The following is a 19,738-nucleotide window of genomic DNA, read 5'->3' as shown; positions in this document are numbered from 1 at the left end:
TTCTGGGATACCCTACCAAAACCCATTTTTGATTTGGGGAGACACAGGTGCTCTGCATTGCAGATGTGAAAACATCTGCTTTATTACCACTGTTTTTAGAATGAATCCTGTTTGCCTTTCCCATTCTCCTTCTTTTTTTTTATAGAACTAGCTTTTACACAATGTTTACAAACAAAGTTTTTGGCCAGTGAGCCATGTCCAGGTGTGTTGTTCCTGGAATAACCGAGCCTTTCTGATAAACTATGTGATGTTACGTTGTTTACTAAGAACACTGTTTGTAAATATGTAGTTATTTATGTTCTAAAAAATAAATAACAACATGTCTTTAAAATTACAAGCAGGCCAAGGAGGCAGATGGTGAAATATACATGGCAACACATTATTGCAGACAATCACCACCCCCCCCCCCCCAAACCCAATATATATTTACTTACTTTTACGCAGAATTTTAAGTATTTTCTTCATCTGATGTGGCTCCCTCAATTTTAAGTCTGACCATCGTTTCCTCAGCTGTTCCTTGGACCTGGTGATCCCAAACATCCTCTGCATTCTCCTCGCCACCTTGTCCATAATATGTGCCTTTCGGCGGTTAGGGGTCTTGTATGGCCCTAATTCACCATCATAGTCCTTTTTTCGCATGATGTAAACTAACTCCACCATTTCCTGGAACCGCATATTAGTGGCTTTATATCTTCTTTTCCTTGATCGGGACGTCCCTGCCTCTGTCCCTTCACTTGTGGCATGAGAGCATCGTGCCCGCTCGTGTGACATCGCCATCTTTCCTTTCCCACAGAGATTATGGGCGTGGAAAAGATGAATTCTTACGCCATGGGCGGAGAAGAGGGCGGCGTTTAATACATACGCGGAGTGTAGAGAATGCAAACAACGTGTTTACGTCCGTTACGCGGAGAATCTTCGAGCGCATCCAGAACATACACAGTTAACGCCATATTTCCTAAAATCATTGATTAGGGGCCTCGCAAAGGTGACGAGGGCGGGGTTTCATAAATACGCGGAGTGTTAAAAAGGTTTACGCCGTGATTACGCATCTTACGCGGTAATTAGGCGAGCGTGAGAAACGAGGAGCGAGAGACAGGAAGGTAAGGAATTTAAAAATGTGATCAGCAGAGGCCTTGAAAATGTAGACACATGGGATGGGGGTTTGGGCTGTTGGTTGCACCCTTTTTAAGCTATTCTGTCTATGGGGTACCACAATGTTATTTTGGTATCCAAATGCTTTTGGACACCTCACAAAATAGAGATGTGAACAATGCTGTACCTCATTGACAAGTTTTTGAATGGTGTATTCAGATCAGGCAAAGTATTGTTCAAGTGTTGGTTGTACAGAGGTCATTAGGAAGTGTCTTTTATGTCATCCATTGTCAGGGGTATGAGATTTACACATGAAAGAGTGCCTAGATGAAAACTGTCATTTGTAAGCATTGTTTAATTTAATATATTTAAAATATTTACTGCAATGTGAACAATGGCTCTGCATCTAGCAAATCAATGTTTGGTACAAGCAATGCGGCCGAGCTGCCAATCATTGTTTAAACAAGAGAGACTGTGTTTGGAATTAGATATAGGTAATAAATTTGAAGACACATATTAGATCAAGGTCAACGCTGATCCTTTGGAATATTTATTTTTCTGTGGTTTATGTTTTTGTAATCTAGACTCAAAAAGAAATATAATTTTTCAAAAATTGAAATGGACCTCCTACAAAGCAAGGAATCTATAGAGGCCTTACTTCAAAAATACCAGGACACGCCCATCCTGTGGAATTCAAAACACTCGTTATATTGCAATAAAGAGGTACGAGCGGCAGCACTAGAAGAGCTAGCAAATTATATGCAAACTTGGGTGCCAGGATGCACTGCCAACATGGTGAAGGATAAACTTGCCAACCTCAGAAGCACATACAGGAGAGCATACAAAGCTAATAAAATCAAAAAATCGGGAGCAGCAGCAAGACAAGCAAAGGAACCCAAACTGTGGTATTATAAACAGATGGCTTTTTTGCGGGACGAAATGGAAGGCAGGAAAACGATGTCCAGTCTTTCTTCCAACCTTTCCTCCATGCTACCTTCCAGCGGACATTCCCCAGATGACCACAGCCCTGCAGAGTCGGAGGAAGAGGGCCTGGCTGACAGAGATGCAGATCTGCCACCCTTCGATGAGGAGGTATAGTAGTTTCCTCTATATTTATGGCCTAAATAATTCTTGGTGGATTAATGATTAGATATTGAAAAAAAAAAACCAAGCTGGAAAAAAACAAACAAAAAGGTGTACAGACAAATAGGTGTCAGGGATGACAACTGCAGGGGTCAGAAGTAGAGTGTATTCAAGTAATAATGAACAGAAAATACTGAACGAAAAACTTGAAAATGAGTGTGGTTTTATTTAGCGAAATTGTAAAAAAATTCCTTTTTTTTACACACAGGAAGAAGAGATCAGCCAGGAGGTGGCAGATCCTCAGGTGTCTGTCAGCCAGGAGGAGGCCGGGGTCAGTGGCAGCCAGGAGGAGGCCGGGGTCAGTGGCAGCCAGGAGGAGGCCGGGGTCAGTGGCAGCCAGGAGGAGGCCGGGGTCAGTGGCAGCCAGGAGGAGGCTGGGCCCAGTGGCCTGCAGCAGGTCCACCCGGCCAGGAGAACCACCACCAGCCAGTCTTCTCCCCCCCAGGTGAGGCCATCAGGCCGAAGGAGGCAGTTGAGGCCTGTGGAGGAGGCAAGCCTCCGCATGATCCAGGAGGCAAGCGCCATCATGAGGGCCCCCCTCAACCCCACAGAGGCCTTCAGTGCCTCATTGGCCCATGATTTAAATGAAGGGGAGGAGGACCAGAGAAGACTGGCAAAGGCCCTGATGAACCAGGTACTTTGGTGGATGCAGAGGGGCCTGCTGACCCCAGACACTGGGCTATGTGACCCGGCCCGGCTTGCGGAACACCATCCTCCTGCTGCCACATCAACCCCACCTGCAAGACCCCGTGTTCGATCCGCTGGAAGGCTGCCTGGAGGGAAGGCTGGAAAGAGGAGGAAACGTTGATTTTCTGCCTTCCATTTCCTTCCACATAAAGGACATCTTGTTTGTACTACCACAGTTTGGGTTCCTTTGTTTGTGTGCTGCTGCTTAATATTTTTGTGTTTGGCTCCTGAGGCTTGGAAGTTTATCCTTCACCATGTTGGAAATGCAAGTTTGCATATAGTTTGCTATCTATTCTAGTGCTGCCGTTCTTTTTATTTTTTTGTGATGACATTTGCCAGAATAAAAGGCCTTTTGCTTTCATTTGAAAACATGTCTATTGTTTGATATACTGTGGGGATTATTAGGCAGCAAACCTTTAATAAATATACAATGGGTAATTTACAAAGGACACACTCCTTGGGGGGGGGGGGGGACATTTGGTGTGCCAACATGGTTTAATATTCTCTAATGAAACACCAAAAAAAAAAAAAAAAAATTAAAAATACATGTAAAAAAAAAATAGTTTAAATGGTGACATAACTAGAAACAAAAAAAGAAATTAAAAAAATGCACATTCCTTTACAAAAATGAATACTCTAAATTATGGAGGACCACCAACCAAAACACACGTCTGGCATAGAAAACATTATTAAAGGATTACATCACAAGCAAGAAATGTGACATTTCAGTATGGGACAACTCTATTGAAATTGCATCAGCAAGAGAACGGGGTTATTCTAGCAAGAGAAGAATTAATCAAACGAGGCTTTAAAATGTGGTTTAGTGCGCCTTTTTAAGACATTGTTCTCTTGCTAGAATAAAAGGTTTCTAATGACGAATGTGCCATATCCCAAAGAAACGCGAGTTTTACCTGAACGAGCGCTCCCGTCTCCTCATTTGGACTGAGCATGCGCGGGGTTTTTGTACGCTGCTTTTGTGTACAGACGACCGAACATGTCTGACGGACACGATTCCAGCAGACTGTTTTAAAGCAAGACCAGGAAACAGTTGTTCGTTGGAAAACGGTCTGGCCGACGATTGTTTGCTGGAATTCTGTACGTTACTGCCTACACACGAACGAACATGTCCGCTGAAACTGGTCCGCGGACCAGTTTCAGCAGACATGTTTGGTCGTGAGTACGAGGCCTAATACTATTTCTTATATGTAAAACTCAGATATGGCCAAAATTGCCATTGGGAGTTGTGGGTCGAATAAGCCTTGAAAAAGAATATCTTACTGCCTAAAATCTTATATGTCCTCTGGCACTCTCCAGTGTATATTCCACTAAAATACTTAAAAATCATGGATATTTTGTTACAGTCCTTTATCTGGGGTGCCCGTAGACATAAGCTGTCATGAAATGTCCTCAAAAACTCAATGTCTCTCGGTGGATTGGCAATCCCTGACTTTGGTTTATATTACCTGGAGGCACAACTCTCCCACTTTTGCTATTTTGATAAATATGATAACCATAGTTACCTCTCTCTGGTCTGTCAAGTCCCTGAGTCACATCTCTTGCATCCGTTCTGTGATTTGCTGAGGGGTCTGGGTAGCTCCCTTGTTTCTTCAAGCCACTCTGGCCTCCTTTTCCAGCACAGACGGTACCTGGCCGTGTCTAAAATTAACTGCTCTATGTTACATAACAATACTCCATTGTGGTATATTAAATACCTGGGTGCAATTCCACAGATTCCCTACCCAAAGGTCTGGCTCTCAAAGGGTATATATATATGCTTTCACATGTCTTTCATTATGGTAGACTCAAAGCCTTTGACCAACTAAAATCAGTCACTTTTCTGAACCACATGCTGTTTAGGTACCTCCAGCTGCATCATGCATTGCATGTGCAGTTTGGAGGTAAATACCCAGTTCTGTCTACTCTAGATGCCTTGGCCATGATAAGCAGTGATGAGTCCCGTAAGTTGATATCAGAATTCTAAGATATGCTAATCACCCCATCTGCATCCCAATGTGCTTACTCCCTCAAACCTAGATGGGAAGCTGAGGCAGGTGAACTGGATGATGAAGAATGGAGTGATTTGTTGGAGGTTGGTAAATGAGTGTCTCCTAAAATGTCAGATAGACTTACTCAAATATACATTAGTCCTAGATCATATCTTACCCCAGAACGTATGATTAAGTTTTGTCCCTCCCCAAGCCCCAAATGTCTAATCTCCACTGGTACCTTTGGGCATTTACTCTGGCATTGTCCTCACATTCAGGGATTTTGGGCGCAAGTTGTCCAATTCCTTCATGGTCAGATGGGCTCACCAGTGACAATGAATCCTAGACAATGCTTGTTGGGTCTATTCTTGGACTCTGATATGGATAAACACACTCCTGGATTAATGTAATAAATAACAATTTACCTTACAAAAGGGTTATTTATACAAATAGGGGCTGTCAGGGCAAATAAAACAAAATCTTAATGCCGCGTGCACACGATCGCAATTTCCGATGAAAAAAGTCAGATGGACTATTTTCATCAGAATTTCCAATCATGTGTGGGCCCTATCTGCCTTTTTTCCGTCGGTGTTTAGAAATAGAACATGTTTTATTTTTTTCAGATAAAAAAAAAAAAACGATAGGAAATTCCTATTGTCTGTGTGCAACTCTGACGAAGAAAAAACCCACGCATGCTCAGAATCAAGTCAACACATGCTCGGAAGCATTGAAGTTTTCTTGGCTTGTTGTCGTGTTTTACGCCACCGCGTTTTGGACGGTCGGAATTTGGTCTGACAGTGTGTATGCAAGACAGCTTGAACGGAATTTCGGCGAAAAATTCCATCGGATTTTAAGCCATCAGAAATTCCGATCGTGTGTACGGGGCATTAGACAGATGGCTATAGCCTCCATTGACTTGTACTTTGTAGTGGTAACTTAGACTCCTACTCCCTCCATTGTATAAATTAACACTTAGGTTGTCCCCAATATATCACTGAGGCTAATTGTGATATTGCTTCTTTAATAATTTATACTGCTGATTGTGACTCTGTCTCTCGCCCGAGAGGCCCCCCTCTGTGTCAATATTATTATTTTCTGTTATTTTTCTTTTTGTGTCGCTTTGTGAATTGGTGCTGCTGCATAAATCAATGTCTTCAATTTGTTCTTTGCTATTGGGTTTTATGTTAATGTCTAGTATGCTACTTATACCTATATATTGTATTTTGTGTGGAACACAATAAAGCTTAGTTTGTTAAAAAAAATCACGTGGTAGTGATTTAAAATACTGTGGTCCACATTCAGATCATTCCCTTTTTTGTCATATAGAATTATTGGCCCAGATTCAAGAAGCACTTGCGCCCGCGCAACCATAGGTTGCGCGGCGCAAGGGCTTACTTGCTACGGTGTAACGAGTGCTCCTGATTCAGGAACCTCGTTACACCGACTGCAGCCTAACATATGACAGACATAAGCCTCCTTGGCCCAGATTCAAGAAGCACTTGCGCCCGCGCAACCATAGGTTGCGCGGCGCAAGTGCTTACTTGCTCCGGTGTAACGAGTGCTCCTGATTCAGGAACCTCGTTACACCGAATGCAGCCTAAGATATGACAGACATAAGCCTCCTTATGCCTTCATATCTCAGGCTGCATTCTTGCGTTGGCCGCTAGGGGGCGCGGCCATTGTGATCGGCGTATAGTATGCAAATTGCATACTACCACCGATTCACAAAAGTTGCGCGGGCCCTGGGCACGCAAGGTACGGAGTTTACGTACGGCAACTTTAGCGCAAGGTTGCTCCTGCTAATAGCAGGGGCAGCCAATGCTAAAGTATAGCTGCGCTTCCCGCTCGTGAAATTTAAATTTCACGTCGTTTACGTAAGTGATTCGTGAATGGCGCTGGACGCCATTCACGTTCACTTAGAAGCAAATGACGTCCTTGCGACGTCATTTGCCGCAATGCACGTCGGGAAAGTTTCCCGATGGAGCATGCGCTGTTCGCTCGGCGCGGGAGCGCGCCTAATTTAAATGATTCCCGCCCCCGGCGGGATCATTTACATTAGGCGTCCTTACGCAGGGCTAATTAGCATAGCGCCCGCGCAATTTACGGAGCTACTGCTCCGTGAATCGCGGGCAAATCGAAATATTTGCGTGGGCGCAGAGAAAAATCTTTGCTCTTTGCCCACGCAAATATTGCCCCGATCTACCTGAATCTGGGCCCTTATGCCTCCATATCTCAGGCTGCATTCTTGCGTTGGCCGCTAGGGGGCGTGGCCATTGTGATCGGCGTATAGTATGCAAATTGCATACTACCACCGGTTCACAAAAGTTGCGCGGGCCCTGGGCACGCAAGGTACGGAGTTTCCGTACAGCAACTTTAGCGCAAGGTTGCTCCTGCTAATAGCAGGGGCAGCCAATGCTAAAGTATAGCTGCGCTTCCCGCTCGTGAAATTTAAATTTCACGTTGTTTACGTACTACCTGAATCTGGGCCCTTATTCACAGTTAAAAGGTTTTAATTTCCTGAGTATTTTTATAAAAAGTTCCTTTAGTAACCAAAATTTCCATGGAATGGTCCGGTTGTGGGAAATTATGTCCCACATGTGCTCAGTAATCCTCTTCTTTATGTTCTTTTATTGTATCTATAAAGATTCATTCTTTTGTTGTAACAACTGTCCTGTCTCACCAATGTATGACCCATGCTTGCACTGAATGAAGTACATCCCATTACTGGAGGCCAAGCTGTATGATTCTGTAATACTGAAGGCTCCTTTTGTTTGTGTGACAATGTTTAATACATTTATGTGGCTGCATAGTTTGCAACATTTGCAGCACTTGTTGTTGTTTTTTTTCCCTTACTTGAGTCCCGGTCCTCAGAATGAAGCTGTGCGCTGATTAATTGGTGTCTGAGGTTGGGTGGTTGCCTGAAGGTCAGCACTGGGGTTTGTTGGAATATTCCTTTCAGGCCTTGTACTCACGACCGGATCTGTGCGCTGGAAACTGTCTGCCCGACAGTTTCCGGCGTACAAGGCTGATTTGTGTTTTGTTCCGCTGGCGTGTACACACCAGCGGACCAAATTCCCGTCGTACCGGAACGCGTGCACGTAAACTACGTACGACGTCACTATAAAGGGGAAGACCAAAGTTAATGGCGCCGCCCTCTGTTCCTCTTTTGCTAGTTACGTGTTTGCTCGTGTTAGTGAAGGTTTGGTTAGAGCTGATTCGCGCTTCTCGGTCTCCAGGCTTTGACAGCGTGTATTCACGGGTTCAGTGCGTGTGCTTGCGGTAACGTAGTTGTCATTCGGCTATAGGCAAGCAGGTTGTTTCTGCTTTAGCAGTTGCATCCTGTGCGCTCGTATCTGTTTGTCACGCGTTTGTCGCAGGTAGTGCTGGATTTGCGAGTGCTTTCTGTTTCAGTGTGTTCTTGACTGACCAGCCGGCCGGTTTGAAGCCATGATGGAGCAGCAGCGTCAATTTTCGCGAGTTGGTGCTGTTTATGGGATGGCTGCTGGATATGTTCATTTGTCCAGTACTTTGGCCAGAAACAGGGGGCGGAGGCGTTTCTGGACCAAGAATTGGTTGCGCCAGCGTGACCAGTTCTCACATATGCCTCTGCTTAGGGAACTCCAGGAGAATAATCCTAATGACTTTAGGAATTTTCTCCGCATGACGGACCCCGTATTCAACCGTCTGCTGGATCTTCTGTCCCCCTATATCACGAGGCAGGACACTGTGATGCGCCAAGCCATCACGGCCGAGCAGAGGCTTATTGCCACGTTGCGGTACCTGGCGACTGGGAGGAGCCTGCAGGACCTCAAGTTCTCGACAGGCATCTCTCCGCAGGCGCTTGGGGTCATCATACCGGACACGTGTGCTGCCATCATCAAAGTTATGCATGAGGAGTATATTAAGGTAAGTTTCCTGGCTCTAATAATGTGGCCAACTAACTTTATTTTTATTTTCCCAGATATGCTGTGTGTTTAACTAACGTTACCTTTTCTCCCTATGCATGTTGATATCAGCTTTACATGTTTTATTCTTGGCCTACCTGCATATTTGTCCCTTACCCAATATTAACCTGTCCAGCATGCTATCCTAGGGACAAACCCACCTTGCCATTTTTTCAAACAGGACTTTTTGGTTTTTGTGTCCCCCCCTTCAAACTTTTATTGTCCCCATCAGAGGGCTGTGGAGTCTCTTAATGAAGTGGCCCTATATATTTCATTTCCCAAATTCTCCATGCACATTTTTCTAATGCAATTTTAATACTGTGAACTGTCACAAGGATGCTTGTAGGATGTATTTGTTACAAAGTACTAAATCTCTAATTTTGTTTGTCCCCACAGCTACCCTCCACACCACAGGAATGGCAGTCTGTGGCTTCCCAATTTGCCCAGCGGTGTGATTTTCCAAACTGCGGTGGAGCAATAGATGGGAAACACGTCCGCATTGTGCCCCCACCCCGCTCGGGGTCCTACTATTATAATTACAAGGGTTATCATAGTATTGTGTTGATGGCGGTGGTGTCGGCACAGTATGAGTTTCTATATGTGGACGTGGGGAAGAACGGCCGGATGTCTGATGGGGGAGTGTTCGCACGGACTGATTTCTATGATCGTCTCCAAGCTGGTGGTCTGGCATTGCCACCAGATGAAGATAATGTGGAAGGACTTCCGTTTGTGTTCCTAGCGGACGAGGCTTTCGGGCTTGGTCCTCACCTCATGCGGCCTTTTCCCCAGAGGACCCTCACCTCAGAGAGGAGTGTGTTTAATTTTCGGTTGGCCAGGGCTCGGAGGGTAGTCGAGAATGCCTTTGGGATACTCACCAACCGGTTCCGCCTGTTCAGGACATCGATACATCTGGCGGAATATAAATTGGACACCGTTGTATTTGCCTGCTGCATTTTGCACAACTTTTTACGCAGGCACTCCCAGACGTACCTACCCGACATCGGTTCTGAGGCAAGACTACCCTCAGATCCCCTTCCCGGGCTGGACACTGGTCGCGCTGGCTTGGCCCCCCAATCAGCTCGTGAGGTACGCGACAAATATGTTGAGTACTTCATGGGTCGGGGGGCCATTGCTATGCCAGATCATATTTCTTTCTAATTCGGCCCCCAAAGAAAGGAATATTCTAAAAAATAATAAATAATTAGACCATTGGACTTTATACAGTTGTTTGTCATTAATGCTTTTTCTCTTTTTCTGTCTTCCTGGTTCTCTAACTAACTTCTTCAATTGTAATGCATAATTGATTTCTCCACTTTTAGTAACTAACCACATTTTGCACAGTATTCACTCATCTACAAACAGGGTATTGAGTCTAGAAATAAGAAGCAACTCCATTTGTAAATGTTGAGGTCAAGTTTTTTTAATTTTTGCTTGTTCATGACCCCAAAAATAATTTTATATTTTTTTCATTACTCCCTGCTTTTGTACTTAGGAGTCTTCAAAAATTTTTTAAACTTTTTTTTTTTTTTCAGGTAATTCAACCAAAAATATTATGCAGATTATACATTTATTAACAAGTTCACTTTTTTTTTACTCAAATATAGTTAGATTTATTGTTTACATATATATATATATATAGATTATATTTGGTGGGGTGTTTACCGCCTTAAATTTTTTTTTGGCCATATTTTTTAGGCACAAAAAACAATAATTTTTTAACCATTTTTTTTGTTTTTGGTGTGTTTTTCTCAAAGAAAATTTTTAGGTGAGAATTTGGAGTCAAATCTCTACTTCACTAAATTCAGTGATTAGAGAGATTTATAATTCTATATATATATTTTTAAAAATTTTTGGCGTTGTTTATTCTTTATGGTCTAAACTTTATAGTATCCCAAAATGTTCAACATGGTCAAAAAGTAACAAAATCCAATTCCAAAAATATAAAAACTCACAACAGCAGTCAGTCATGGTGTGCTTTCACACTGGAACACGCCAAAATTGGAAGATACACACATTCAGTGCAAACTCGCCAAATGTCATTGGTTCAACAGACAAATGGCCACATGTGCTATCTGACATCATGGGTGATCAATGTCTGTGTTTTGTGGGAGCAAACCCTTCCTCTCAACTACTTGAGGATGGAGGAGGGGGTTGGACCCACAAAGCACAGACATTAGATATTCTGTGATGGCAGATAGCACATGTTGGCACACTGTGTGTGTATCTTCAAATTTTGGCGTATTCATTATTCAAACTGTAAAAATGTTTGTGGGGGCGGGGGATGGGCGGGGGGTGTTTCAGTCTTTGACACGGCCCATCATGTCAATAATGTTCTTAAAATTAGATTCGATGACCATCATTCTTTGCCGCATATTGTCCATTTCCGTGCTGCATTCCAAAAGGACATTTGTTACATTCTGTTCCATGAGAAACATCCTTTCACGCATATTGTGCATTTCAGTGCTGCACTCCATTACCTGCTGAATAATTATAGCAGCACTTGCACGTGAAAATATTGGCACACCATCCTCCTCCCCTAAAACAAAAAAAAAAAATGGCATTTACAATATTATTTTTCAATGAGGCCTATCTACATATGTTTTTTTGAATCAAGCTAGGGTGACACTGACCTGATGGGCTTCTCCTTTCCACCTCTTCGACATCTTCTATCACTCCTCCTTCTTCCACCACCTCCCCATCATCTTCAATCACTCCTCCTTCTTCCACCACTTCCCCATCATCTTGGACTCCTCCTTCATCCATCAATCCACCTTCTTTCAATTCGCCAAATTGTTCTTCCGCCACTTGCCCTTCATCTGCTATGACTTCTAAGTCCAAAATTACTTCTTCCTCCTCTCTTCCTTCCTCCTTTCTTCCTTCCTCCTCTCCTTCCACATCCTCCTCTCCTTCCACATCCTCCTCTCCTTCCACATCCTCTTCTCCTTCCACATTCTCCTCTCCTTCCACATCCTCCTCTCCTTCCACATCCTCCTCTCCTTCCACATCCTCCTCTCCTTCCACATCCTCTTCTCCTTCCACATCCTCCTCCTCCTCCACATGTTGAGATGGCAGATTTTGGCCTTGTCTGGCCCTCTCTGCCTCCTCCAAATGCTGGCGACTTCTTTCCCCTGAAATAAACCAAAAAAAATGTAGACTCATCAGCACACAGATATTGGAGAGCATAAATCGCACACATTGCTTAGAAGATGCTTTCATTTAGTTACTTTTATCTTTCACCAAACCTACATTTTGCAATTACTTCTATATGGCAAGCTCTGATCCTGCCCCTTTTTAGCAAAGTGACACACATGGATGTCCCCCCTAAACTGTATTTCTGGGAGACCCTACCAAAACCCATTTTTGATTTGGGGAGACACAGGTGCTCTGCATTGCAGATGTGAAAACATCTGCTTTATTACCATATTATTTCTAGAACTAGCTTTTACACAATGTTTACAAACAAAGTTTTTGGCCAGTGAGCCATGTCCAGGTGTGTTGTTCCTGGAATAACCGAGCCTTTCTGATAAACTATGTGATGTTACGTTGTTTACTAAGAACACTGTTTGTAAATATGTAGTTATTTATGTTCTAAAAAATAAATAACAACATGTCTTTAAAATTACAAGCAGGCCAAGGAGGCAGATGGTGAAATATACATGGCAACACATTATTGCAGACAATCACCACCCCCCCCCCCCCCCAACCCCAATATATATTTACTTACTTTTACGCAGAATTTTAAGTATTTTCTTCATCTGATGTGGCTCCCTCAATTTTAAGTCTGACCAGCGTTTCCTCAGCTGTTCCTTGGACCTGGTGATCCCAAACATCCTCTGCATTCTCCTCGCCACCTTGTCCATAATATGTGCCTTTCGGCGGTTAGGGGTCTTGTATGGCCCTAATTCACCATCATAGTCCTTTTTTCGCATGATGTAAACTAACTCCACCATTTCCTGGAACCGCATATTAGTGGCTTTATATCTTCTTTTCCTTGATCGGGACGTCCCTGCCTCTGTCCCTTCACTTGTGGCATGAGAGCATCGTGCCCGCTCGTGTGACATCGCCATCTTTCCTTTCCCACAGAGATTATGGGCGTGGAAAAGATGAATTCTTACGCCATGGGCGGAGAAGAGGGCGGCGTTTAATACATACGCGGAGTGTAGAGAATGCAAACAACGTGTTTACGTCCGTTACGCGGAGAATCTTCGAGCGCATCCAGAACATACACAGTTAACGCCATATTTCCTAAACTCATTGATTAGGGGCCTCGCAAAGGTGACGAGGGCGGGGTTTCATAAATACGCGGAGTGTTTAAAAGGTTTACGCCGTGATTACGCATCTTACGCGGTAATTAGGCGAGCGTGAGAAACGAGGAGCGAGAGACAGGAAGGTAAGGAAATTAAAAATGTGATCAGCAGAGGCCTTGAAAATGTAGACACATGGGATGGGGGTTTGGGCTGTTGGTTGCACCCTTTTTAAGCTATTCTGTCTATGGGGTACCACAATGTTATTTTGGTATCCAAATGCTTTTGGACACCTCACAAAATAGAGATGTGAACAATGCTGTACCTCATTGACAAGTTTTTGAATGGTGTATTCAGATCAGGCAAAGTATTGTTCAAGTGTTGGTTGTACAGAGGTCATTAGGAAGTGTCTTTTATGTCATCCATTGTCAGGGGTATGAGATTTACACATGAAAGAGTGCCTAGATGAAAACTGTCATTTGTAAGCATTGTTTAATTTAATATATTTAAAATATTTACTGCAATGTGAACAATGGCTCTGCATCTAGCAAATCAATGTTTGGTACAAGCAATGCGGCCGAGCTGCCAATCATTGTTTAAACAAGAGAGACTGTGTTTGGAATTAGATATAGGTAATAAATTTGAAGACACATATTAGATCAAGGTCAACGCTGATCCTTTGGAATATTTATTTTTCTGTGGTTTATGTTTTTGTAATCTAGACTCAAAAAGAAATATAATTTTGCAAAAATTGCAATGGACCTCCTACAAAGCAAGGAATCTATAGAGGCCTTACTTCAAAAATACCAGGACACGCCCATCCTGTGGAATTCAAAACACTCGTTATATTGCAATAAAGAGGTACGAGCGGCAGCACTAGAAGAGCTAGCAAATTATATGCAAACTTGGGTGCCAGGATGCACTGCCAACATGGTGAAGGATAAACTTGCCAACCTCAGAAGCACATACAGGAGAGCATACAAAGCTAATAAAATCAAAAAATCGGGAGCAGCAGCAAGACAAGCAAAGGAACCCAAACTGTGGTATTATAAACAGATGGCTTTTTTGCGGGACGAAATGGAAGGCAGGAAAACGATGTCCAGTCTTTCTTCCAACCTTTCCTCCATGCTACCTTCCAGCGGACATTCCCCAGATGACCACAGCCCTGCAGAGTCGGAGGAAGAGGGCCTGGCTGACAGAGATGCAGATCTGCCACCCTTCGATGAGGAGGTATAGTAGTTTCCTCTATATTTATGGCGTAAATAATTCTTGGTGGATTAATGATTAGATATTGTAAAAAAAAAACCAAGCTGGAAAAAAGCAAACAAAAAGGTGTACAGACAAATAGGTGTCAGGGATGACAACTGCAGGGGTCAGAAGTAGAGTGTATTCAAGTAATAATGAACAGAAAATACTGAACGAAAAACATGAAAATGAGTGTGGTTTTATTTAGCGAAATTGTAAAAAAATTCTTTTTTTTTCCACACAGGAAGAAGAGATCAGCCAGGAGGTGGCAGATCCTCAGGTGTCTGTCAGCCAGGAGGAGGCCGGGGTCAGTGGCAGCCAGGAGGAGGCCGGGGTCAGTGGCAGCCAGGAGGAGGCCGGGGTCAGTGGCAGCCAGGAGGAGGCCGGGGTCAGTGGCAGCCAGGAGGAGGCTGGGCCCAGTGGCCTGCAGCAGGTCCACCCGGCCAGGAGAACCACCACCAGCCAGTCTTCTCCCCCCCAGGTGAGGCCATCAGGCCGAAGGAGGCAGTTGAGGCCTGTGGAGGAGGCAAGCCTCCGCATGATCCAGGAGGCAAGCGCCATCATGAGGGCCCCCCTCAACCCCACAGAGGCCTTCAGTGCCTCATTGGCCCATGATTTAAATGAAGGGGAGGAGGACCAGAGAAGACTGGCAAAGGCCCTGATGAACCAGGTCCTTTGGTGGATGCAGAGGGGCCTGCTGACCCCAGACACTGGGCTATGTGACCCGGCCCGGCTTGCGGAACACCATCCTCCTGCTGCCACATCAACCCCACCTGCAAGACCCCGTGTTCGATCCGCTGGAAGGCTGCCTGGAGGGAAGGCTGGAAAGAGGAGGAAACGTTGATTTTCTGCCTTCCATTTCCTTCCACATAAAGGACATCTTGTTTGTACTACCACAGTTTGGGTTCCTTTGTTTGTGTGCTGCTGCTTCATATTTTTGTGTTTGGCTCCTGAGGCTTGGAAGTTTATCCTTCACCATGTTGGAAATGCAAGTTTGCATATAGTTTGCTATCTATTCTAGTGCTGCTGTTCTTTTTATTTTTTGTGATGACATTTGCCTGAATAAAAGGCCTTTTGCTTTCATTTGAAAACATGTCTATTGTTTGATATACTGTGGGGATTATTAGGCAGCAAACCTTTAATAAATATACAATGGGTAATTTACAAAGGACACACTCCTTGGGGGGGGGGGGGGGACATTTGGTGTGCCAACATGGTTTAATATTCTCTAATGAAACACCAACAAAAAAAAAAAAAATTTAAAAAAACATGTAAAAAAAAAAAAGTTTAAATGGTGACATAACTAGAAACAAAAAAAGAAATTAAAAAAATGCACATTCCTTTACAAAAATGACTACTCTAAATTATGGAGGACCACCAACCAAAACACACGTCTGGCATAGAAAACATTATTAAAGGATTACATCACAAGCAAGAAATGTGACATTTCAGTATGGGACAACTCTATTGAAATTGCATCAGCAAGAGAACGGGGTTATTCTAGCAAGAGAAGAATTAATAAAACGAGGCTTTAAAATGTGGTTTAGTGCGCCTTTTTAAGACATTGTTCTCTTGCTAGAATAAAAGGTTTCTAATGACGAATGTGCCATATCCCAAAGAAACGCGAGTTTTACCTGAACGAGCGCTCCCGTCTCCTCATTTGGACTGAGCATGCGCGGGGTTTTTGTACGCTGCTTTTGTGTACAGACGACCGAACATGTCTGACGGACACGATTCCAGCAGACTGTTTTAAAGCAAGACCAGGAAACAGTTGTTCGTTGGAAAACGGTCTGGCCGACGATTGTTTGCTGGAATTCTGTACGTTACTGCCTACACACGAACGAACATGTCCGCTGAAACTGGTCCGCGGACCAGTTTCAGCAGACATGTTTGGTCGTGAGTACGAGGCCTCAGGGTTCTGTCCTCTGTTATGATGGGTTCCATCTATTTCATTATCTCTCTCATCCCTTCTAGTGCCGGATTGTATGTGATTACTAGAGGTACACGGCTATTTGTTTTCTTCTCTTTGTATTGTAGGAGATTTTCTCTTTGGGTTTCTAAGGCAGCGTTTATACTGTACTGATAGTTTTGTTGGTGTAACTTTTCTAATGAAAGGATTCTGCTAGTACTCCTAGATGTCTATTTCTGTCTTCTGGATCAGAACATATTCTGTGGTATCCAGACTAATGAAGGGCCACCTTTCATTAATGGTCCATGTGTTTCCACCAAGGTATGCATTCTACATCATTGTATACAACAGAAGCTTGGCTTACTTATACTATTATATATGTACTTTTGCTCTTGAATAGATCATATCCTTCTATATTATCCCAGGTCCCAAGAGGTCAATGCTCCGAGGAATGTCTTCCGGGGTTCAGAAAATCTGTAAGAGAAGGATATCACCCATGTTGTTATAATTGTGCTCCATGTTCAGAAGGAGACATATCAAACCAATCTGGTAAGCTTTATAGTTACATAGTTACATAGTTAGTCAGGTTGAAAAAAGACACAAGTCCATCCAGTTCAACCACAAAAAATAAATAAATAAATAAACAAACAAAATAAAAACACAATGCAATCCCATACACCCAACTCCATACCCACAGTTGATCCAGAGATCCTTTATGTTAATTTAAGTAAATTTAAGTATAAATTCTGATATTAAATTAGAAAATAAAAACGTTTAACCACTAGCCGACCAGCCGGGGTCATTATACGGCAGCAGGTTGGCTCTCCTGTGCTAATCTTTGTAGCTGTACATTGGCTTGTGCAGGAGCGTGCCCGCGGCTCGGGTGGACTCGATGTCTGAAAGCGACCTGCGATCGCCTAGTACAAAGGCAGATTGGGGATCTGCCTTTGTAAACAGGGCGTATCCCCATTCTGATAGGAGACATGACAGAGATCTACTGTTACAGTGATCGGGAACAGTGATCTCTGTCATGTCCCTGGCGGTCCACCCCCTACAGTTAGAACACAAGAAAAGAATGAAAAATACAGTTAACCCTTTGAGTAACCCCTACTGTTAACCCCTTCCCTGTCAGTGTAATTTTTACATTGATCAGTGCATTTTCATAGCACTGATTAATGTAATACTGTCACTGGTCTTCAAAAAGTATAATTTGGGGACAGATTTGTCCATTGCAATGTCGCAGTCCCGCTAAAAAATGCAGATCGTCGCCATTACCAGTAAAAACATTTAAAAAATAACAGTCTCTAAATCGACCCCATAGTTTGTAGACACAATACGTTTTGCACAAACCAATCAATATACGCATATTGCAATTTTTTTTTACCAAAACTATGTAGAAGAATATAAATTGGCCTAAGAATGATAATTTTTAAAACATTTTTTTTTTTACTTTTTGCTATCATACATATTCAAATATATATATATATATTTGAATATGTATGATAGCAAAAAGTAAAAAAAAAATGTTTTCAAAATTATCATTCTTTGTTTATAGCGCAAAAAATAAAAACCGCAGAGGTGATCAAATACCACCAAAAGAAAGCTCTATTTGTGGGGAAAAAGGACGTATGATTACTAAAGAGTAATCGTCTGGAAAATTATTACACTGAAGAGGCTAAAACTGTCAAATAGTTGCATTCTCAGTATACCGTGCCTAATGTTATTTTCACTTCTTTTTACTCTACAGACAGTGAACTCTGCAAGAAGTGTCCTGAAAATGAATGGCCTAACAAAGCTAAAACTATTTGTAGTGACAAGGTCATAAAGTATTTATCATACGAGGAGGACATTCTAGTTTTATTTTTTTCTATAACTTCAGTCATATTTGCTACAACATCTCTCCTTCTACTTGGACTATTTGTTTGGTTTCGGATCACTCCCATAGTCAGAGCCAATAACCGGAACCTCAGCTTCATTCTGCTCCTCTCCCTCATACTGAGCTTCCTTTCTGTATTCCTGTTCCTTGGCCGTCCTGTGGATATTACCTGTATGCTGCAACAAGTCACTTTTGGAATTCCCTTCACCATCTCAGCATCTTCTATCCTCGCCAAAACCATCATGGTCTTCATTGCTTTTAAAGCCACCAGACCTGGAAGCTCTTGTAGAAAATGGGTGGGAGTCAAACTTCCCAATACAGTCATGTTATTCTGCTCATCCATTCAGGTTATGAATTGCATTCTCTGGTTGTTCATCTCTCCACCATTTCAGGAGTATGACATGGACTCCTATCCTGGGAAGATCCTCATTCAGTGTAATGAAGGGTCAGTTATCGGCTTCTACTCTATGTTGGGTTATATGGGGTTTCTGGCAGCTGTGAGTTTTCTTCTGGCTTTCATGGTGAGGACATTACCGGACAGTTTTAATGAGGCCAAGTACATCACCTTCAGCATGCTGGTGTTCTGCAGTGTCTGGATTGCCATGATCCCGGCCTATCTGAGCACCAGAGGGAAATACATGGTGGCTGTGGAGGTATTCGCCATACTGACCTCCAGTGCTGGAATATTATTGTGTATGTTTTCTCCAAAACTCTACATTTTACTTTTCAAACCTGAACTGAACACAAGAGGGACAATGCTGGGGAAGAGAATGATGGAAATGTAACACATTGATTCAATGTATAATGTTGTAGATCAGATTAAACAAATTCAGTCATATTGTTTCCATCATCATCATTATGAGTGACATCATCATCAGAATTATGATTTTTGGGGACATTGACTGCCTTCTGTCTGCCTATTGTACATAAGTGGATGGAAGGTGGATGTCACAGGATTGGATGATATTTTAGAGCTTCATTTTTTTCTTGCTCTTACATGCCCCCCAGCATGCACAAGCAAAGTACTCTCACTGCATTGTCTATTGGACAGTGCTGATCACAAATAATATCCTGTGACCAATCAAAGCATCACACAATGTAACCAACACCTGAAGATATCAGCTTGCCCCCACTTTGCCCTCACACACTTATTAGAGAGTGATAGAAAATAAAGATTCCAGATCACCAGCCAGTACAAGTGCAATCCAGTACCAGCAGTACCAGAAACAGCTTCAGTCTTCCTTCTATTATCATTCATCCCTCTACAGCATAGATATCAAACACAAGGCCCACGGGCTGAATACGGCTCGCCAGGCCCTGACATGTGACCCTCCAACCCAGTTTTGTAGCCGGAATGTGGAACTCCATTCTAGTTCTCACCCTCCGCTCCTCACTGTCACTTGTAAACACAAAAGCCTTCTATGTTTACAAGGGACATCTTTGCTCTCAGTGGTTCCTGGAAATAACAGATCCCTGTACACACTCACAGTGGGGCCCAGCGGGGACAGATCTCCAGAATCTGAGAGAGAAAACGATCTCCCTGCAGGGTGAGGCAGAACCACCTACACAGGGAGGTACTAGAGTCAGGCCAGGTAGGAGAGAGAGATGTGAGG

The 19,738-nt window shown here is 43.2% G+C and overlaps 1 protein-coding gene across 1 annotated transcript in view; it reads left to right on the top strand.

Annotated features, from left to right (window-relative positions):
- The window catches only part of LOC120921130 (extracellular calcium-sensing receptor-like), a 64,110-nt gene extending 45,159 nt beyond the window's left edge, over positions 1-18,951 (top strand). The window contains exons 5-7 of the mRNA XM_040334014.1: positions 16,502-16,570; positions 16,675-16,725; positions 17,954-18,951. Of these exons, the coding sequence (XP_040189948.1) occupies positions 16,502-16,570; positions 16,675-16,725; positions 17,954-18,910 (1,077 nt within the window). The 3' untranslated portion in view covers positions 18,911-18,951. The remainder of the gene's footprint in view (positions 1-16,501; positions 16,571-16,674; positions 16,726-17,953) is intronic.
- Positions 18,952-19,738: the final 787 nt, after the last annotated feature.

This window comes from Rana temporaria, chromosome 1, assembly GCF_905171775.1.
Source record: "Rana temporaria chromosome 1, aRanTem1.1, whole genome shotgun sequence".
Classification (NCBI taxonomy): domain Eukaryota; kingdom Metazoa; phylum Chordata; class Amphibia; order Anura; family Ranidae; genus Rana; species Rana temporaria.
Note: the sequence above shows the minus strand (reverse complement) of the source record. Positions and strands in the feature narration are given on the sequence as shown.